General features: G+C 44.8%; 1 protein-coding gene across 2 annotated transcripts in view; it reads left to right on the top strand.

Moving 5' to 3' along the window:
* The window catches only part of PDZD2 (PDZ domain containing 2), a 496,705-nt gene that overhangs the window by 457,436 nt on the left and 15,874 nt on the right, over positions 1–23,395 (top strand). For both annotated transcript variants that reach the window (XM_073620669.1, XM_073620675.1), the window contains 2 exons: positions 2,520–2,790; positions 15,915–16,046. In XM_073620669.1, the coding sequence (XP_073476770.1) occupies positions 2,520–2,790; positions 15,915–16,046 (403 nt within the window). The remainder of the gene's footprint in view (positions 1–2,519; positions 2,791–15,914; positions 16,047–23,395) is intronic.

The following is a 23,395-nucleotide window of genomic DNA, read 5'->3' as shown; positions in this document are numbered from 1 at the left end:
GCGTGTACATTAAACCTTAGAGACAAACTGTAAGTTGTTATTGGGTACATTACATACACTATATTGTAAAAAGTGCCTTTACACGCACATGAACTTTAATGGCATCCCAGACTTAGTCCGTAGGGTTCAATATAGAGTTGGCCCACCCTTTGCAACTATAGCAGCTTTAACTCTTCTGGGAAGGCTGTCCACAAGATTTAGGAGTGTGTCTATGGGAATGTGTGACCATTCTTCCAGAAGCGCATTTGTGAGGTCAGGCACTGATGTTGGATGAGAAGGCCTGGCTCACAGTCTCCACTTTCTCGTCCATCTCTTTATGGACCTTGCTTTGTGCACTGGTGCGCAGTCATGTTGGACCAGGAAGGGGCCACCCCCAAACTATTCCCACAAAGTTGGGAACATGAAATTGTCCAAAATGTCTTGGTATGCTGATGCCTTAAGAGTTCCCTTCACTGGAACTAAGGGGCCATGCCCAACCCCTGAAAAACAACCCCACACCATAATCCCCCCTCCACCAAATGATTTGGCCCAGTGCACAAAGCAAGGTCTATAAAGACATTGATGACCGAGTTTGGGGTGGAGAAACTTGACTGGCCTGAACAGAGTCCTGACCTCAACCTGATAGAACACCTTTGGGATGAATTAGAGCGGAGACTGCGAGCCAGGGCTTCTGGTCCACATCAGTGCCTAACCTCACAAATGCGCTTCTGGAAGAATGGTCCAACATTCCCATAGACACACTCCTAAACCTTGTGGACAGACTTCCCGGAAGAGTTGAAGCTGTTCTAGCTGTACAGTTGGGCCAACTCAATATTGACAATATAGTGAAAATGCAGTATTTTGTCTATAATGTAAAATTTTTGTTTCTTTGATTCATTTTTTTCTATCTTTTGTAAACCATTTATGAAAGCTTCATTGTAAATTTTCTTGTACAAAAGGTTTTTATTGAAAAAATATACATCAACAAATAAGTACAAAACGGTGATGGATACATCATGAGTTAACAGGTATAAGACTGCCGGTATCCGGCGAGTGAAACTATTAATCAAAAAATTTAAGCCTGGACTCAGGCGGTACAATGCCGAGGCCAGGCGACATACCAAGACATATTCTCATCCCGCGTATTCTGGCGTAGTGGTATGGTATCAGCACATATTAATATGATTGCAAACATACAGGAATAACTAAGATTTCTAAACGAGATGTTGTTGCAATACATAACGTTTCATGAAGAAATAAATAAAAAAAAATAAAATAAAAAAATAAAATAAAGAGAAAACAAAAAAAGAACCAGTATTAAAGTCAGATTAAATTGAATAACCTTAAAGAGGATAAAATACCTCTGAATGTACTAATTTGTGTAATATATTACATTTCCGGTCCTTATAGAATTAAGCCCAAGGGCCTGCATTGTAAATTTTCTTCCAAGTTTAAATCAATATTATTTTGATCCATTGTCATGGAGCCCATAGGTCAGGGCCTACTCTGCCTATCTGCTAATCCGGGGAAAGGTGCTAAAGTGATTAAATCTGTAGCATTAGTCGCAGATCGTATCCACCATGCTGAACATTTACTTTTGAGGTCTAATTCATCTTTAAAGCGGGGGTTCACCCACACCGCCAAAAAAAAAAAATTAAACGCCAGCAGCTACAAATACTGTTGCTGCTGACTTTTAATATATGGACACTTACCTGTCCCAGGGTCCAGCGATGTCGGCAGGTGACGCCGAGAACCCGCTCGGTTCTCGGCAGCTGCCGCCGCCATCCTAGGTGAGGGAATCAGGAAGTGAAGCGTTGCGGCTTCACTTCTCGGTTCCCTACTGCACATGCGCGAGTCGCGCTGCGCGTCCCAAGTGGTCCCCGCTCTCTCCTGGGAGCTGTGTGTTCCCAGGAGACAAGTGCGGTGGGGATGGGAAGAGGCGTAGACTCCCATGGGAGTCTATGCCGGAAGTGGGTGCAAATACCTGTCTTAGACAGGTATCTGCACCCCCCCTCCCCCCTGAAAGGTGCCAAATGTGACACCAGGGGGGGGAGGGTTCCGAAAAGCGGAAGTTCCATTTTTGTGTGGAACTCCGCTTTAAATATAAGGATATTAGAGCTTTGATGTGAAGAATCTCTTCTCTGTGACTCTTTTGGTTTCACTTTTTTACTTTCCCACTGTCAGAATACACGGATCAGCACCGCAGCTTCTTGCCTACAGCCCTGATCCTCTTTACTCCCGTTGCAGGGTCTTTCCGATCCATTGGGGACCCTTTCACAAGTTCTGCAGCAGCCCCCTTCCTGTCATCTTGGGGGCAGCCACCTTCCTGCCGTTTTGGGAAATTGTGGCGAAACACCAGGGCTCGGTCGCAAGTGCAACCTTTGTGACCCTGGTAGTTACTCCACTGCAGTTGTCCACTGCCTCTCTGCTGATATGAAGGGATGCCCCACATTGGTGATGTGCACACAACTTGATATCATATGTAGTTTACGGGTGATTTTTATTATGGTTGGAGATAAAGTTTTCTTGTCTCTTCTCAGGTACACAGAGTTTTCTCAAAAGCAGCCTCATCACAAGACGTCACGGTGGAGAGAGGGGACCGCATACTGTCCATCAATGGCTGCTCTATGCACGGGGCGCCCCACGGAGACGCTCTGAGCGCTCTACACAAAGCCAAGCTGCACAGAGAGGCCGTCATCGTCATCCGAAAGGAAAGCGACAGGGAGAAGGCGAACCGGACAGACTCTTCCACCGCGACGGGAGGAAGACACTCCACATCTGGAAGAGATGTCTCCATGGCGACAGGACCAGGTAGGAGGTGAAGCTCAGGACATGTGGAAAAAATTCATGCGAAAGTCACATTTGTTTCACATTATCTCCGGGAGACGTCCTCCAGGTTCTGTATATGTACTCGGCTTCCACGCCGCTCTTCACAAGTCATCATTCTCATTTTTTTTCTGGCGCTAGGAACGGTCGTGCTTGCCTAAGAGTTTCACAAAGGCTTTGCTCTGCAATTCTCCTATGCATGTTCATAGGGAAAAGTTGATACATCAATGACACAAAAAAGTATGCAAACAAATCGAAATATTAGGAGAGAAGTGTTACTACAGTGTGCACTTTGTAGTTAATAAAGATCTACTGCAGAACTAAGAGTAGTTTTAGAAAATTTAATATATTGCAGCTTACCAGCCCTTATGCCGCGTACACACGGCCGGACTTCTCGCCGGAAAAAGATATGACGGCTTTTCCGACGGGATTCCGCTCAAGTTTGCCTTGCATACACACGGGTCACGCAAAAGTTCGCTGAACTTACGACTGTCAAGAACGCAGTGACATACAACGCTACGACAAGCCCAGAAAATGAAGTTCAATGCTTCCGAGCATGCGTCGAATTATTTCCGAGCATGCGTCGGAATTGCCACAAGACGTGCCACAGACGATCGCATTTTCAGACCGAAAAATTAAGTACACGCTCTCAATTTTTTGCTGGCTGGAATTCAGCCAGCAAAAGTCCGACGGAGCATATACACGGCCGCATTTTCCGCCGACAAAAAATCTCATCGGTCTTTTGCGGGCCGAAATTCCGATCGTGTGTATGTGGCATTTGGAGAGGTGACGTTTGTTTTGCTTTTTTCAGGATAAGGACATTTCAGTAAGTGTAGAAAATACCTGTCGATCCTGCCAGAAGTGCAGTCCCTGACACTTCCTCTGAAATATAAAACAATGTTATCTTTTACCTGTTAACTACAGATTCCCTGGCCCCCCATGTAATAAAAAGAGGATATGTTTGTAGCCCAGATCAGGGAAACCACTTAGGGTGACATCACTGCTCCCTCCATAGATACAGTAGAAGAGTGAGCATTGCCACCCAGGGACAGGAAGTGTGTTATTTGCAAGATTACCAAGTGGAAAAAAAAAACAGAAAATGAATGCAGCCACTACATCATAGAACTAGTAAGCTGCAGTCTATTTAATTTTTGTTTTGTTTGTTGTACACTTTAGTTTTAAGTAACGTAAGACTTGAAATTTGTTAATAATAATAAAAATATATTGAACCATAAAAATAACAATTACCTGCTCTGCGAAGTGGTTTTGCACAGAGCAGCTCAGATCCTCCTCTTCTCGGGTCCCTTACTTGCGCTCCTGGCCCCTCCCTCCTGCTGAGTGCCCCCACAGCAAGCAGCTTGCTATGGAGGCACCCAAGCTGCTGCTCTGTGTTTTCCCATTCGGACACGAACCCACGGCTCGCCCCGCCCCCTCTCTCTCCTCATTGGCCCACTGACTTTGACAGCAACCGTAGCCAGTGGCACCCTCTGTGTGTCTCGACTAATCAGGAGGGAGAATCCCAGACAGCTGAGTCTCTCGTGCAACATCACTGGATCGAAATGAGGCTCAGGCAAGTATTAGGGGGCTGAGAGTGGCTGCTGCACACTGATTTTTTTTTTTTTTTTTTTTATCTAAATGCATAGAATGCATTTAGATAAAAACATTCTGCCTTTAGAACCACTTTAATGTAAAAAAACTTCTATCTATTGTGAGCTCCCTACCCCAGGCCCACAGATGCTTACCTGAGCCGATCTTGAGCTGCTCATGTTGTCCTTACTGGACTCAGGTAGAGCAACAGGAGCCAATCGCCCCTGCTGCTGTCAATAAAATCCAGTGACGAGGCAGTGAGGGGCGGGACCGAACTGCACTGTGTATGTCAGTGGACACACAGCATAGCTCCTAACTGTCCCTGATTTCGAGGGACTGTCCCTGATTTGGAGCAATGTCCCTCTTTCATCATCATTTGTCCCTCATTTTGGTCTGATCTATATAGATGTATATAAAATGCACTTTTTATCTATGAAAAATTGTTTTCCAGCACTAAACCTTTCATCTGATTTCTAAATGCTGCATTTGTAAATTCCAAAAGCCAATATAAAGGAAAAGTAGTGGTAAAAAAAAACACTTGTGGGTTTAACCATTCTTGTTATTTTGTACAATTCTCCATTAAGTGGGCGTGGCAAGGGGTGTGTCCTATGCCTGCATACTTTTGCTGAGAGGTGTCCCTCATTCCTATCTCAAAAAGTTGGCAGGTATGCACACGGAGCGTGGCTCAGGATCGAGCCTGCACTTGTGCGACCATAGGAAGTGGCTTCCTATGGTAGCACACAAAGAGGAGCTCGGAGAGGCGGCGTGGGACCCCAGAAAAGGTGGATCAGCGCTGCTCTGTGCAAAACCATTGCACAAAGCAGGCAAGCCTAACATGTTTGTTATTAAAAAAAAAAAAAAAAAAAAATCTACACTCTGTTTAACCCTAGGGCAAGGGCGAACCACTGTGCCGCAACCACATATATTGCATGTCGTTGAAGGGCAGTTGTGGCGCAGCGCCAATAACGTTGATGGGTCGTGTCCACCAAATCTTTTATTTCAGGGAATTTCATTTTGGCTGTTTTATTTATTTACATGCTAGTTTTCCCCTTGATGTATATGGATGGGGCCTGTGTACGGTGTTGTGCAAGCATTGTTACTAAAAGTAAGGACATTGATGGCAGAGGTGAAAGGGGGCTTGTTTACATTGGGGTGGATTTACTAAAGGCAAATACACTGCACTTTGCAAGTGCTGTTGCTCCAGAGCTTAGCATATGAGGTGAAACGTCACTTTGCAAAGAATACCCAATCACGTGCAAGGTAAAAAAAAAAAAAGCATTTTTGCTTGCACTAGATTGGACGATAGAAGTCACCAGAACTTTCCCTCATTTACTAAGCTCTGGAGCAACTGCACTTGCAGAGTGTGCGGTCTATTTGCCTTTAGTAAATCCACCCCATTTTGTGTTTATGATTGTGATCACTGTGATTGGTTCACAGCTATCACACGGCACAGAGTCATAAGCATTTTTCCTGTGATCCCAGCTGTTCAATGACAGTCCAGTCACAGGCATTCAAGGAGTGCACTGGCCACATGTGCATGTTTATAAACGGTGCTCCAGAAAATTGAGTCTACCGACTACTTTTTTTTTACAATGGCGTGGTAGTAAGTGGTTAATGAAGTATGCTTCCACACAGGCAAGCAAATGCATTACCACAGCTTAGTGTAAATGGGCCCCCTTAGTCAGGGAACCTTCAGCATACAATACTTCTTGGAGTCCGATCTCCAATGCTGCATTTGCTGTCTGTCGTTGCCTTTCCCAGCCTAATGTTTATGAAATCTGTTAGCGATTAGCATGAGATTTAATCTAGAAGGTAGCAGTGGGCAGCGTGTTCTTTACAGACCTCACATGTCGTTTCGGAGGCCGTATGTTGTATTTGCACATACAGTATATCTCAGCGGTTTGTCTGTTGCACATCTCCAGCACAGCTCTGAAAATCAAAGTGCAGTTATCAAACCCCCACTGTATGGCATTGTCCATCTGAATACATAGTCGTAAGGTGCCTGTGAGGAAGAAAGGTGCCTGAGTGTTGTAAGGCTTTTATTGTCCAATCCTTTCACTGTTAATGGGCCAGTCCACTCATAAGAGATAGTTTAGTTCTAGGTAGAGGCTGGAGTCATCAAGATTCTCTTGCCATGGTCTGAAGTCTACAAGGGGTCCCTTGCTGGCATTGGCATCTTCTCCCTGTCTCCTTTCAGTTGCTGGTCTTCTTGCTAATAAATACTGTACCCCATGTTACACGCACACATTACTTAGCATCAGCTCATTATAACACATGTATGATCTGTGTGAATGCAATGATACACCCTCAAATGTACATTAACTGAAAAGATCATCATTGCTGTTGGTTTTTGTTGACCCTTTCAAAAAAAAAGGTCCTTCTAAAAGTTCCTGATCCCATTCCATACTTCCTAATGCAGTAAATAATCTGAATAACACAGCCTTGAACATTCTTGCAGTCTTCCAACCTGCCTGGCTGTGTTCCATATCACTCATAAATTGCTACGTAAATCCCCCCTCCCCAATGGCCCATAAGGGAGACCCAGACCCGCCATGGATTTAGCTTAATGCCTTTTCTTGTTGGTGTTGGAGAATAGGTGATGCTGAGCATGTACAAAGCTCAGGAAGCCCTTCGTGTACTGTACATTAAAGTGTAATTATGTAACACGCCCGGAGTCTGGGGTTCAGCACACAGCGGCAGAGCTCCCCTTTGTGCTATAATATTTACACAGGTTGAAGTCTTTAGCTCGCCGCCAGGAATGTTCTCTGTAATGTGCTGAGACGGCCATTGTCTCATGTCTGAGGCCTTGTAGAAAGGGTCCTTAAAGAACTCCTGACTAAACAAAAATTCTTCTGTGGTTTCCAAATGTGGACCTGCCTCGATCTCTAGATGTAATCTATTAATCTCCTGCACCAGTTTTGTTTTTTTTTTTTGTCCCTTTTATTACTTTTGAAAAAATCAGAAATTGAAATGCCACACCAGAAATTTCAAAGGCCAGGTATTAATTTATTCCAAAGATGAGATAAAAGCATGTTACAAAGCATTTTGGAGGTTATGCAATTCCCCCTTCATCGGGACTTATGAATGTCCATGGGCACATAATGCCCTAAACATTGGTAGCATTCGGTACACCGTCCAACCGCAGCCCTCTCCGTCTCTCATAGAGTTTTTTACAAGCTACCGGCAGTGGGGCTACATCATTGTGTTCTGACAATTAGGAAGGCTCCCTGCTGGCAGAACACAATGGCGCAGCGTGAGGAATTCCCCCCATAAATACTGGCTGTGTTAATGGGCGAATTAAGCGATTTTTCTAGAAGACCTAGAAGGATGCAGATGACAGCACTGGAGTGTGGAAAGGGGGATTAGTGTATTGGGACATGGGTTTGCATTTTTTTAAAGGAGTTTTGCTTTAACCTTAGCCTTATAAGAATCTTTTTATATTGACGTCTATGGCCCCAGTTGACAGCATGGGCTTTCAGGAAGAGGGCTAAATAACACTGGGTGTCATTCAACCTAAAAGAGGATGAATGAAGAGAAATCCAGACCGCTGCTCTCCAAAATATGACCATCTTTATTGAGAGGTTTAAAGAGGGCTTTCTTTCTCTGAATAAGTACAGGTACCCCCCTCCTGAACCACCCACTACCCACCTCCAAGCATTTTCCTTAGGTTTCACCCCTCCCAACCTTCCCAGCACCTCATTTGGTGTTGCCTATTTTGTATGTAATTTGTTAATGATAACAAGAAAAGTAGTCAAATAGATCCCCAGCAGCCAGCAAAACCTAGCCCCCCCCCCCCAAATCAAAATACCCTTCCCCCCAGGTAACAGTAGATCCACCCTAGCAACAATAGACCTCTGCCAGCATCATTAGATCTCCCAGCAAACACATCAATAGACCCTCCAGCAACAAAAGCCCCCATCCCTCAACAGCAGATCCCTTACAGCAACAATTGACCCCCCATCAACAATAGATCTCAGTGGACCTCCCCAGCAACAAAATCCCCCCACCACCTCCACATCAATAGATTACCAATCCCCCCCTTTTGTTGATGGGGAGGGCTTTTGTTGCTGGAGAGTCTATTGATGTGTCTGCTGGGAGATCTAACAATTGGTGATCCTCACCAACACAAGATCACCCCCTTCCAACCACATCAATAGATCACCAATTCCCCCCCGCGACAATAGATTATCCAGCAGCCAGCAACAATCATCCTTCTAGAACACCCCACCACCCCTTGCCATTACATACATTCAGTTCTGGAGGTGCCAGAACTGCATTCCTCCGCGTTCCTGCAGAAAAAAAAAAGCCCTGAGTATAAAGCAGCAACTGAGCCTGTGGGGGAACAGAGGAAAGTCAATGTGTTTTGTGCTGTTCTAGAGCTTAATCATGACCCATGGGTCACACATTGACTTTCCTCTGTTCCCTCATGACGCTCGGTTGCTTTTTTATACCCATCAATAAAGATCGCCCTGTTTTGAAGTGTAGCCGTCCAGATTGCTGCTCGTTCATTCTGTTCAGCATGACGAGCTGGGCTTAGCACCTGAGCTGGAGGTTTCTGAAATCGTGGTGAGCATACCGACCTGAAGCCGCGTTAGTTTGCAACCTAGGAGAGGACTGGCACTGGAAGACTGGAGAGGACACGTGTAGGCCTGCACTGGTGTGTGGAAAGGAGGATGAGTCTATTGGGATTTTTTTTTTTTTTTGACCAAGGCGACAAGGGGCTTGCATTTTTAAAGGGAGTTTTGCTTTAACCTTATAAGAATACTTTTTTTTTTTTTTTTTTTTACCCCCACATTTCATATAAATCCACCCAGATCCTGCTAAAAGACCCTAGATACCAGCTGTGACCTTAGACGTGCGTGTAACGTTCCTCACCATAAAGGTGCAAATGGCGGTCATTAATGGGTAATGTTTTTCAAGTTTCAAATAATGATCTCAAATAAAAAATTGTATTCTTTCATTTTCCTCCATATCTAAAGGATTGATGCTGGAATTTCCATGAATTGCAGCCAGGGGATCATTATTACAGTGTGTTCCAAACCCCCTGTAAATTCCTGAAAAATAGGATTATTTTTATGTAAAACTTCCATGAGTTCTCTGGTTTCCATTGTCCTGAGAGCACAGATGGGAGCCGTTAGTGGGAGGTAGGTCTCCCAGAGATAGGCAAATCCCAGTATGTCACATTAGGGAGCTATTGTGTAAGATTAAGACGAATTGAATAGTTTTTTTTATAGAACCCTTCAGTCCCCCCTCTCGAAACACCATGTTTGAATTAATAACTAATCCGCACGCTATCTGTATAGAGTAACTTGGCCTGCCCTTGTCAGTTTTCTGAGAATGTTCTCGCTGTGCAAAATGCAATCAGTATCCAATCAGATTTCATCTTTCTTTCCTGAGTATGGTGAAATGAAATCCAATATGGGCTAGTAACCTTTCCACGTACCTTGGTTTATTAACCTTTTACATTGTAATGTAGAATAAACCTCAGTTGTTTCTATATTGTGATAGTTTTCATATAAAGGAAAGCTATTGATATTTGAGAGCTTATTTTATTTTAAAGTGCCTCTTTAAAAATGGGCAAGCTGGTGGCAGGTATGAAGGGCAGACGTCTAGAAGTGCCTACACAGCGGCTTTCATTGACCCTTTGCCTGTCGGATCTGATTGGGCTTCTTGATAGTGCTAAAGCTTCATCCATCCCTTCCTTCCCCTGATACGTTCCTATTGGCCCATCGCTGTGGTGGACTACCTCACTAGCCAATAAGAATGTCTAGGAGGAAAACTTCAGCCCTACCAGGAAGTGCGCTTTGCCCAATCCTTCTGCTACATGGTTCGAATACTGCAAGCAGGGTTCTTTATATCTCTTAGCAGTTTGTATTTGAATGCTAAAATGACAGCGTCTGATTAAAGGGGTTGTAAAGGCAGAAGGTTTTTTTTTATCTTGATGCATTCTATGCATTAAGATAAAAAACCTTTTGTGTGTAGCAGCCTCCCCAGCACCCCCCTAATTACTTACCTGAGCCCCATCTCTCTCCAGCGATGTCTAAGCTTTCTGGGACACTCCTCCTGATTGGCTGAGACACGGCAGCGGCGCCATTATCTGCCACGGCTGTCAATCAAAGTCAGTCAGCCAATCAGGGGAAAGAGGGGGCCGGGTTGGAGCTCCGTGTCTGAATGGACACACAGAGCAGTGACTAAGCTCAGGGGCCCCCATAGGAAACTGCTGACTGTGGGGGCACTGAACAGGGGGGAGGGGCCAGAGCAGCAAAGAGGGACCTGAGAAGAGGAGGATCCGGGAAGCTCTGTGCAAAACCAACTGCACAAAAACAGGTTTGTTTGTTTTTGTTTTTTTTTTTAAACAAGACTTTACTATCACTTTAAAGTAGAACTATAGGCAAATCTTTTTTTTTTTCCATTTTGGATAGAGCAATGAAGGGTTATAACCCCTGTCAGTTTTTTTTTCACCATCTGTTTACCATTTCAGACATTTCCCTTCACTTCCTGTCTCATAGCCAAAGAACAGAGGAAATCCCTGCAAATTAAGGAAATTCCTTGGGGACCCCCAGGTCACCAGAACTAGTGTCCCCATTTTGAAGATTTCCTCTCTCTTACTTTTTGGGGACAACCCAAAATTTGTCATTTTCTTTTAATTTCACTTTCAACGATAATGGTAAACAGGAAAAAAAAGAGAGGGCGAATCTCCTTAATGGGGAGGGGGGAGGGGAGACAGACAGCAATAACAACTGACAGGGGTTCTAATCCCTCTGCACTCTGTCCAAAACTACAAAAACAGTTTAGCTATACTTTAACCACATCCGCCTGGCCTATAGCAGAATGACGGCCGGGCGGGGAAGGGGATCAGTTATCCTGACTGGGTGTCATATGATGTCCATCAGGATAAGCCACTCGCGTGTGCCCCCAGGGGCGAGCAGAGCAGCGATCGGTGGTGCGGTGCATCTCTCCGACACACCGCATCTCCTATGATGTAGGCTCTTTACTACGTGATCAGCTGTGACCAAGCTGATCACAGCGGTAACCAGGAAGTGCTGGTAATCGGCTTTCCTCAGTTTACACTGATAAGGCACAAGTAGAGGAGAACCGATCAGCGGCTGTCCGGGGGGGGGTCTGCGCTGATAGCGCATTGATTATCAGTGCAGCCCCCTTCAGAGGTGCCCATCACAGATGCCAATCAGTGCCTATAACAAATGCCCTTCAGTGCCCACCAGTAATGCTGAAAACTGGCTTGGGCAGGAAGGGGTGAAAGTACCCAATATTGAATTGGTTAAAGCGGGAGTCCCGCGAAAATTTTTTTTTTAGATGTCAGCAGCTGCAAATACTGCAGCTGCTGACTATTAAAATAAGGTCACTCACCTGTCCCAGGGTCCAGCGATGTCGGCACCCGAGACCGAACCGTCCCTCGATCCTTGGGTGCTGCCACCGCCATTCTCAGTGAGGGAATCAGGAAGTGAAGCGTTGCGGCTTCACTTCCCGATTCCCTACTGCGCATGCGCGAGTCGCGCTGCGCTTTCTCAATGGTCGCCGCTATCTCCTGGGACCTGTGTCTTTCCCAGGAGACAGCGGGGGAGTGCGGGAGGGGGCGTGACTCCCATGGGAGTCTATTCCCGGAAGTGGGTGCAGATACCTGTCTTAGACAGGTATCTGCACCCCCCTCCCCCCTGAAAGGTGCCAAATGTGACACCGGAGGGGGGGAGGAATCCGATGAGCGGAAGTTCCACTTTTGGGTGGAACTCCGCTTTAAGTAATTATTGTAACGCTTGCCTAAAAGTAATTTTTTTTAAGTGATTTTTACAATTTTTTTTTTTGTTTTTTGTTTATAGGTTTAGATTTTTATCTCCGTTTTTTCAACCAAGTGCATTTTACTCTTCATCATCACTGAATGACTGCTCTGAGAAAACTTTTACAGGGCAAGCCACGTGGGCAAGGGCAATTTGTGCTCACTAAGCAGAAAGAACATTTTTTTTAAATGAACTTGTGTGGCTCTACAAAGTAATATGTACAGTATATGCACTAATATGGCTACACGGTAAAAAAAAAAATGCCCATACGTGTGCACGAATACACATCGGTGCCGCTGGTTATGCGCACATGAGTTTTTGTTTTTTGTTTTTTTTTTTTTTTGTAGCGCATTCCTATCGGCTAAAATACACCATCTGTGGCTCTTAGGTGCCACAACAACAGATGTATTTTACACTGTATGCCAATACGTTGGACTTTACAGCCGTGTGCTAGAGGTCTTGTATGTGCGGTTGCATCAACACCGTTTTTTTTTTTGTTTTGTTTTTTTTACCAGCGAGTACAAGTACTCACCATAACCGAGTACCGATACCTTTGCATTGCGATTTGAGTCCATACAAAAGGAATGGGCTCAAATCGCACTGCAAAGCATCACATGCGATTTGAAAAGTAATGCAGTTTCCCGCATTGTTCCTCTGTGAACCCAGGCTGAAATCACTAGGACAAGCCTGGGTTCACACAGGAGTGGTGTGGGAAACTGCATGTGATTCAGGAAGGAATTGCACTGCTTTCCTGTTCAAATTGAATACGATTCTTTGCAGTGCGATTTGAGCCCATTCATTTTGTATGTCTCACCACAAAGGTATTGGAGCATTTTCACAAGTAGATGCAACCCTACTTATATTGCTACACACCAACACAGATATACAATAACATGGCTACCTTATCCTGTAAACTAGTGCAAAGAGTTATGATGTACAAAACACACAAAGCCAAAGCAACCAATCAGACATCTCTTAACTGATCTGACTACAGAAAGTGATTTCTGATTGGCTGCACTGGACTGCTGCAATTTGCACTTCTTGGATGTTAATAGAGAATACCATCTGTTCCTAAATCCATTAGGACATTAAAGTTGAATTGCAGGTATTTCAATTTTTACATGGTTATGTTTGGACCACTGTAGTAGTCCTGTGCCGAGCGCCTACCTGGTACGTGATCTGACACTTCCGGTTATGGGCCATGCTTGCGTGCCGGCAGGCGACCCACTCCCGCTGCGATTGGACACAGCGGGAGCCAATTAGCGGGTGGCGTCGGCAGGGAACCCACTGATCGTTCATGAGAAAGGCAGAACGGCAGTTTGCCTATGTAAACAGGGCAGATCTCCGTTCTGTGAGAGGGGAATGTGCTGATCCTGTGTTCCTGCCAAGCACGGAACACGGTTCTTTACATTCCCCCAGTCAAAGCACCTCCCCCACAGTTAGCAATCACTCAGAGGGAATACATTTAACCCTTTGATCACCCCTGTTAACTCCTTCCCAGCCAGTGTCATTAGTACAGTAACAGTGCATTTTTTAGCACTGATCCCTGTATTAGTGTCACTGGTCCCCAAAAAGTGTCAGTTAGGTGTCCGATTTGTCCGCCGCAATATCGTAGTCCCACTATAAGTCGCTGATCGCCGCCATTTCCAGTAAAAAAGAAAATAAATAAAAATATTACATAGTTTGTAGACACTGTAACCTTTGTGCAAATCAATCAATATACACATATGGGGATTTTTTTTACCAAAGACGTGTAGCAGAATACATGTTTTTACAGTTTTTTTTTTTTATTGGGAATGTTTTATAGCAAAAAGTAAAAAATATATATATTTTTTTTTCCAAAATTGTCAGATTTTTTTGTATATAGCGCAAAAAATAAAAACCGCAGAGGTAATCAAATATCATCAAAAGAAAGCTCTACTTGTTGGGGGAAAAAAAGGACATACATTTTATTTGGGTACAGCGTCGCATGACCACGCAATTGTCAGTGAAGGTACTTTCACACTGGGGCAGTGCCGGCGTTAGCGGTATAGTTATAGTGGCGCTTTAAAGGGTTAAAAACACCCATGTTGCGGCGCTTCGGCAGCGCTGCCCATTCATTTCAATGGACAGGGCGTTTTGGGAGCGGTTGTATACAGCGCTCCCGCACCACCCCAAAGATGCTGCTTGCAGGACTTTTTTTTCCCCGTCCTGCAAGCGCACTGCCCCAGTGTGAAAGCACTTGGGCTTTCACACTGGGGAGGCATGAGAGGCGCTTTACAGGCACTATTTTTAGCGCTAAAAGGCCTGAAAGGCGTCCCAGTGTGAAAGGGGACTTAAAGTAACGCAGTGCTGTATAACAAAAAATGGCCTGGTCATGAAGAGGGGTAAATCTTCCAGAGCTGAAGTGATTAAAAAACATTAAAAAAAACAAAAAAAAATGTATTTTATAAATATGTAGGTTGCCATGACTGCACCCCTCCAATTGCTACTTGTTTGGTTGTCTCTGACAGCAATATATTCTAGGTCACTGACTCTTAGCAAGCATGCAGCCAGTGAAGCCAGAACTGACCTGATACTCCGATAAGTCAGAGATTGTTCTACGGTTCTTGGTAGATTATTAAAGCCATAGAATCAGCAAAAGGAGAGATGAGAAGTATTGAAAGTAACAGTGTGCGGGTATCTTTTTGCTGCCTGTGGCATCCCTGATTCCTTATGCCACCATCTACTGTATGCAGGGCTGGTGCTACCATTAGGCAAAGTAGGCAGCCTCCTAGAGCGCACTGGTGCCTAGGACACCAGGCCACTGGTGTGCCTACTCTCTTCTCTCTGCAGCAAGCAACGAAGTCTCAGCATCTGCAGGTAGCTGCCGCTCTGTGCGCACATAGTGTTAGAGGCGCAGCGGAGAACTGTGTCCCGACTCCTGAATGAATGGAAGCAAGCAAATATTCATTGATGGGTGCTGGTGAGGCTGCATTTGATGGGCGCTGGTGAGGCTGCATTTGATGGGCGCTGGTGAGGCTGCATTTGATGGGCGCTGGTGAGGCTGCATTTGATGGGCGCTGGTGAGGCTGCATTTGATGGGCGCTGGTGAGGCTGCATTTGATGGGCGCTGGTAGGCTGCATTTGATGGGTGTTTCATTAAAAAGGTGGGGTATACATGGGCAAGGCAAAGGGTGTGGAGTCAGGGGTGGAGCCAAGGGGGCGGCAAAATGAGGTTTCGCCTAGGGTGTCAAAAATCTTTGCACTAGCCCTGACTGTATATTGGCGAGGCAGAAGTCCTGTTCTATAGTTCTTGGTAGAGTGTTGAAGCCATAGGATCAGCATGAGGGCTGAGTAAAAGGAGGAGAGGCCAGCAGAGCCAGTATACATATTTCTCATGCTTCCTTCATAAAAGGTGAAATAAGATGGACGCCATACCACTTCTACTTCATATGACCACTGTTTTTAGTGACATCTCCAGGTTTACAGGATTTGTCCCTGGACATTTTGGTCCAGAAATGAATAAACAATGATGTGCAGGTTGTGATGGATGGATCTGTGAGATTGGGAATGTATCATCTCTGTTCATTGTGGGGAAGCCTCCTCCTCATTTCAGGCACAGTAATAAAACAGAATGTAGATTATGGTTCCACTCTGTAATTAGAGGAAGCAATAAAAGTGTCCTATAAAGGTGTTTTACAGAAGGCGTAGCAGGCAGCGGTGGTGGTACACAATGGCCTCTAATGACATGTTCATGGTTTGTTGCAGCACACTTGGATTTGCGGGACGCCGTGTGCGTGGAACTTCACAAGACATCTGCCGGGCTGGGCTTCAGTCTGGATGGTGGGAAGGCTTCTATATACGGAGACCGGCCTCTCTTCATCAAAAGGATCTTTAAAGGTACGAGTTTTTATTTTGCTCATAACTTCATTCTTAAAGCGGTAGTAAAGGCCGCTTTGTGATTTTTACCTTCAGGTAAGCCTATAATAAGGATGATCTGTAGGTAAAATGAATATCTCCTAAACGTGCACCATTTAGGAGATATTCACCCTGGGTGCAGCTGTGATGTCACCGGGGAATTCGCTCTGAAGGTCCGGCATTCCTTGCCAGAACTTGGACTAAAGCGCGCGAACCCGGAAGAAGGACCGGGTGGGAAGATGTTGGCTCTCTTAGCGGTGAGGGCTTCGTTCTAAGGTAAATATTTCATAATGTGCTAGTATGGACATTCCAACCATTCAGTGTCCTCCACCCCTCTCTGCCAATCCCTCCACTGGCTTCCACTTACCCAAGGAATAAAATTCAAAGTACTAACAATAATTCACAAATCCATCCATAGCTCTTCCCCCAGCTACATCACTAACCTAGTCCCAAAATACCAACCAAGCCGCTCTCTTCGGTCCTCCCAAGACCTCCTGCTCTCTAGCTCCCCTTGTCACCTCTTCCCATGCTCACCTCCAGGACTTCTACAGAGCTTCTCCCATCCTTTGGAACTCCTTACCCCAATCTGTCCCACTGTCTCCTAATTACCCATCTTTAAACAATCCCTGAAAACCCTTCTCTTTAAAGAAGCCTATCCTGCTTCTAACTAATACACTTTGTTTTTCCCTTTCTCCATCAGCTCATCCCACACAGCTATAACCTTTTGTATCAATTGACCCTCCCTTTTTAGATTGTAAGCTCTAATGAGCAGGGCCCTCTGATTCCTCTTGTACCAAATTGTAATGTAACTGTAATGTCTGCCTTCATTTTGTTAAGCGCTGCGCAAACTGTTGGTGCTATATAAATCCTGTATAATAATACCGTATATACTCGAGTATAAGTTGAGTTTTTCAGCACATTTTTTTGTGCTGAAAGTGCTCCCCTCGGCTTATACTCGAGTCAAGCACTTTTCTGCAGCAGAAAATGACATTTTCCAAACCGACTTTGGGGCCCTGTATCTCGGGGCCACTTGGGGCTAGGAACCCCAAATTTGGTGTGCAAACCAGTGGAACTAGCACTACAACACATCCAAAGCTGGGGTTCCTGGCGCCAAGTGGCCCCGAGATACAGGGCCCCAAATTCGGTTCGGAAAATGTCATTCTCTGCTGCAGAAAAGTGCTTGACATTTTCTGAACCGACTTTGGGGCCCCATATCTCAGGGCCACTTGGTTCTAGGAACCACAGCTTTGGATATGTTTTAGTGCTATTTCCACTGGGTTTGCACACCTAGCACTAAGTGCGTTGGGGTTCCTAGTACCAAGTGCCCCCGAGATACGGGGCCCCAAACTCGGTCAACTGTGTCCATCTGCAGCAATGTCATTTCAGGACCCTTTGGGTCCAGAGACCCCAAATTTTGGCTGCAGTTAGGGGGCATCTAGGAACCCTTAACTACCGAGTTTGAAGTACGGGGGACCTATGGCTGCAAATGGGCACAGTGAGGCATGCAAATGGGCACAGTGAGGCTGCAAATGGGCATTGTTGACCCTCTTTTCCACTTACAGTAGCTGCGCATTTCTCACCCTCGTCTTATACTCGGGTCAATAAGTTTTCCCAGTTTTTTGTGGTAAAGTTAGGTGCCTCGGCTTATATTCGGGTCGGCTTATACTCGAGTATATATGGTAATATGTAATGCATACTAGCACATTATCTATTTTTTTTACCCAGCCACGGTTCCCAACCTCTTTAAGGCTCCAACGAGTCTTTTAAAGCCGCAAAACGCAGAAAAACGAGCACAGAGAATCATTGCTTTATAGGGGGATCATTATTACTCTTTTCTTTCTTTTGTGTTATTTCCTTTCTTTGTAAAGCAGAACTCCAGCCCTCCCTTCAGTCTTGCAAAGCTGTACAGGCTCCTCTTTTCTCTACTGAAATGGCTTCCCCTGATTTCACTGCATACCATGAGCTTCTCACAGTGTTCATTGGAAGCTGCAACCAGTCAGATAGAGCCTGCCTCATTTCCTGGCCGGAGGACCTGTAGCTTTATCTAGCCTTTTCCTCCCCAGCCTTCTTGTCCTGGCCTGCCACCTTTCATTCATTCTATTTTAGTCCTTTCAATCATGGAGGGTTAGCATTACATGTGAGTGTCACCTAGGGAGGTCTGCATACACATAAAGCACTCGCTCCTCCAGACTGACATCCACCTATTAAGGCCTCTTTCACACTTGTGCGACTTGTCCTGCGACTTGGGACTGCAAAGACTCAAGACAAGTCCTACCCCATGATTTCCAATGAGTACCATTCCTATCTGTGCGACTTCAAGTCACACCTGTACTACTTTGATCTGACTTTGATGCACGTTGAGGTCCATAGACCTCAAGTTTACACAGGCATTCCCTGAAATTGCAGCAAATTCGCATAGAAATAGCTGTAAAATCAAGTGAGTTTCAAGTCGTGGCAGTGTGAAAGGGGCCTAAGGCATTTTGACATTTGCTATGTCCTCTCGGGAGTCCGTCCACTGCTTGCATTAGGGCTGAGGGCTCTTGGGAGGAATACTGAGGCAGGGTGATGTGATGTTTTCAGGAACCTGTGTACAAGGGCCCTGCCATACCTCCCAGCCATAATCTGCTTGCATTTCATAGAGAAGCACATAGACCTAGTGATGACATTACTGGATCTAAAATGGGGTATGTAATGAAAACAGAAGGGTTTTATGAAAAAAAATAATATTAATTAGCATGTTCATGTTGATAAGGAGGGGGGGGCAGGAACCAGAGAAAGCAAACTATAGGCAGATTAAACTTCAGCTTTGCTCTTATTATTTTCATGGTTATTTTATGAATTCCCTTTATATGACGACATCTTAATCCCTTTGCGTCTAAGGGTAAAACAAATCTTAATGCCTAAGCACAATTTTGCAACTTTGACATGTGTTAGTAAAACCGTACATATCATCACAACTACTTTGTGCATCCAGGTGGATTCTGCCTTGTTTTTTTCAGGACAAATTGGGCTTTCATTTGCTGGTAAATGGTAATGGATATCTATGTTTTTAATTTATTATTATCTAAGGGAAACCTGCCCAAAAATAGTAAAAAAAAAAAAAAAAAAAGTATTAAATGTAACTGTATATTTCTTGCTACTACCATAACCTACCACCAAAGAACAACCCAAAATAAATCCCCCTGCTCCTAATGATCGCAGCAATACCGTTGTGTATGTTAGTTGTTGTATGTACCCGTAGTACAGCCCAGAAACTGTAGTGCGCTTTTTTTTTTCTACCTAAAACACACTGACACTAACTGATACTAATAATAATAAAAAAAAAAGTCCAAAAAATGCTGACCCTGACCCAAACACTAACATTGAGAATGACCTAGATCAAACCTAGATCTAGGTATTTTTTTATTTTATTTTTTTTATTTAATTTATCTTTTTTTTTTTTTTTTTTTACACACCTTTATTTTATTTTTTTTATATATCTCTGCAAGGACAGAGAAAGATACAATGTCTCATCCATTCACAGAAACAGAAAACACAGGGGTGGGTTCCACAGTGACTAATTACTGTGATAGCCAATCGGAGGCTATCACAGTGATCAGGTGACCCGGAGTCGGACGTTTCGGGTCCCAATCATTAGCCTTCGATCGCGGCCCCTCGGAAAAAAAGCCCACTCCATTCAGCACTGCATATTTGCATACGGTCATCGTGAAGGGGTTAAAGATGCCCCTTACTAAACTCTGGGAATGAGTTGGAAGTAAAACAATGTGTGGGTATCTATTTGCTGCCCTTGGCATCGCTGGTTCCCTATTCCACCCCCTATGTTGGCTAGGCAGAAATCTTACTCTACCATAGTTGTCTGCCCGATAGCTGGTTAATTTATGATTTGTGAGGAAAGTTGAGCACCCAAGGAATATCCATCCATATATACATAGAGTGGTCATATAATCACCATGCATGAAACTGAACCCACCATCAATGGGCAACTAAGCCACAATTCTTCTGTATTCAAGAACATTTGACTTCTTGCATGTACGATGATCTTGTAGGTTATGTCAGCCTTATAGCCCAGCATGAAAATGTAAAATATTCTTAGCAGTGGAGCTATGCCCACACTGCATGGGTTAATTATCAGTTTTGCTTAGAGGAAAGGAGAAACACTTTTGGTTACCTTATCCCCCACTCCCCCGGCAGATGGTGCTCCCCCATGCTGGTGGACTGTGCCTTGCCGTCGACACGTCCAATGTAGGGCTGTGGACCCTGCTTTAGTCTTGGTGATGTGAGGAGCCTAGACCACTGGATCATGGGGGAGAAGAAGCTGCAGGGACTGGTTTAGCAGCAGGGGAGGAGTGGAGGATCAGGTAAGTAAATCTTCTTCAATTGTTCTCCAAGACCTAAACAAGCAATTAACCCTTGCAGTGCGGGCACAGCAAGGGATACTTTTTTTTTTTTTTTTTTTTTTTTTTTTTTTAGTTGCCCAGAGTTGGGCTTTAAGCTGTCCATACAAAAAAGACGCCACTTGCCGCCATCTATAGCTGGCTATCGCAGTAAGAAGCATTGGAAGGCTAACAGGCATAAACAAGACCAAGGATAAAACCAAGCTTAACTTACCACCAGCCCGCAGACAACCAAATAACCTGTCTATCAGTATGTGTTCAAAGCAGGGGTTTGGTCTGCACACATTTGCAAATGCATGTGTAAGCCACAGAGCCTCGTCAAGGCACCCTGATATCTGTGGTACCTAACACTAACTTATAGGTGTCCCCGCAGTGGAGGCTCATGCATTCTGATGGATAGGTGAGAGAAGGTGGACTGAAGGGGAGCCACCCCTTCTTTAAGGTACAGGGGAACACTGAACATCCAGCATATAGCACAATGGCTACAAAGGTGTCAGTGTGCACTGACAACTTTGCAGCCATTGCTGGCACTGGTGGGCACTCACTGGTGGGCACACTGCTGGCACTGTTGGGCACTCACTTCTGCCACTGTGGGCGCTTTATTGTAATCAGGGCACTGATTACATGCCTAGATGTCCTCTGTGAGGAGATGCCGCTGATCGGCTCTCCTCACACTCTGTCAGTGTGAGGCGAGGAGAGACGATTACCGGCATCTCCATGTTTACATGTGACCAGCTGTGATTGGACACAGTCGATCACATGGTCAAAGAGCCGCAGCTACGGCTCTTTACAGAGATCAGGGTCGCGCCGTGTTGCTAGGACCCCCCGGGCGCGCGAGAGCAGATGTTCTGGGCGCTGTCATATGACGTCCACCCAGAACGAGAGCCGCACGCCCCGCCGTCATTTGACGGTGGGCGGGCGGCAAGTGGTTAAACAGAACTGGGGGAGAGAGGGTTAGGGCCAGGACACCCTTCGGTAGATGCAAAGATAATTGGCATACTCCGAGACTTCTATAGGTAGACATCTATACAGGTGAAGGCCCCCAGCCGGACGCCACTTTTGTGTAGGTAGGACCGTTATCTCCTATGGCAACAATCTTGTAGCTGTAACTAACGGCAATTGAAATCAACTATTTGCAACACAAACAGTTCTTAGTTTACCCCACCATCACTCATTGTGGGTCTTCACTAAACGAGCTCCCAGTCTCTCTCAATAGACTTCAGATCCACTAGCCACTGGATCCCCTGAGCTCTTCCACTGGTAGCACTCAGTATCTTCCTTAACCACTTCCGGATTGCCCACCGTCGTTATACTTTGAAGGAAGAGATCGTTGTTATGGCAGCAGCTAGCTGCCATAACCCTGGTATCCCCGTCTTCAGTGAGCAGTCCGGTTTAAAATAAAAGTGGTCATTGTGGCGAATTCGCCGCAGAATCACTTTTATCGGCGGCGGGAGAGGGGTGCCCTCTGGCGCTTACCGGAGCCGTTGGCGGAGGCGATCGCGTCTGTCACCTGCCTGGGTATGGAGACGAGTGAGGGGAAGATGGCCCCTAGACTTCTCCATGACACTGCAGGGCAGAAGCGACGTCAAAACGTTACTTCCGCTCATAGCTCTTAAAGGGCCTTTTTTTTTTTTTTTCCATTTTTTTAAATGACAACATTTTTTTTGTATTGCATTTTAATGTAAATATGAGATCTGATGTCTTTTTGACCCCAGATCTCATATTTAAGAGCTCCTGTCATGTTTTTTCTATTACAAGGGATGTTTACATTCTTTGTAAGAGGAATAAAAGTGACACAATTTTTTATTTTTTTTTAAACAATGTAAAAATGTAAAAAAAAAAAGTAAAATAAATTATGAAAAAAAAAATATTTTTTATACGGTGTTCACACCACATGTGAGGTATCGCCACGATCTGTAGAGCTAGAGCAATACTTTCAGCCCTAGACCTCCTCTGTAACTTAAAACATGCAACCTGTAGAATTTTTTTAAATGTCGCCTATGGAGATTTTTAAGGGTAAAAGTTTGTCGCCATTCCACGTGCGGACGCAATTTTGAAGCGTGACATGTTGGGTATCAATTTAACATCATCTTTCACAATATAAAAAAAATTAGGTTAACTTTACTGTTGTCTTATTTTTAATTCAAAAAAGTGTATTTTTTCAAAAAAAAAAAAGTGCGCTTGTAAGACTGCTGGGCAAATACGGTGTGACAGAAAGTATTGCATCGACCGCCATTTTATTCTCTAGGGTGTTAGAAAAAAAATGTATAATGTTTGGGGGTTGCAAGTAATTTTCTAACAAAAAAAAAAACTGTTTTTAACTTAAAAAACATAAAAAACGTAAACAACAAATCTCAGAAAGAGGCTCGGTCCTTAAGTGGTTAAGCGTCACCCCCGCTTCCTTGCTGGGTCCCAGGCTTGGCACTCACAAATACTCTTCAAGCTTTACCCCTGCGGACACGCTAGGTCCCTGGCTTGGCACTCACTGATGCTCCACAACACAAGCTTCACCTCTGCTGTCCTGCTGGGTCCCTGACTTGGCACTTGCTGAAGTCATGGCTTCCAGTACGCAATACCATCTCTGTGCTGATGACACACAAATCTATCTCTCTACTCCTCAGCTCTCCCCTTCAGTCTTAGAACATTACTAGTTTACTATCAGACATATCAGTTTAGACAGGGCCACTGTTAGCAATCACGGAGCCCTGTAGTACTGCCTACCCCTGACGGACACCCCATCCCCCGCACAAAAATCTCAAAACACTATATTCATCAAAAATATATGAAAATCATTATTCGTGGACCCAAACATTCCATCATGCATAAAAAACATAAATTCCATCTTCAAGCCGAATTATCCCCAAACAATAATGTACATATTCCACCAACTCCAAGTTCCAACCCTCCCCCCTGCCAGTACAAATCTTTGCTCTACCA

The sequence above is a fragment of the Aquarana catesbeiana genome, linkage group LG01 (genome assembly GCF_042186555.1).
Source record: "Aquarana catesbeiana isolate 2022-GZ linkage group LG01, ASM4218655v1, whole genome shotgun sequence".
Classification (NCBI taxonomy): Eukaryota; Metazoa; Chordata; class Amphibia; order Anura; family Ranidae; genus Aquarana; species Aquarana catesbeiana.
The sequence above is the reverse complement of the archived record's forward strand: the minus strand, read 5'-3'. Positions and strand labels throughout refer to the sequence as shown.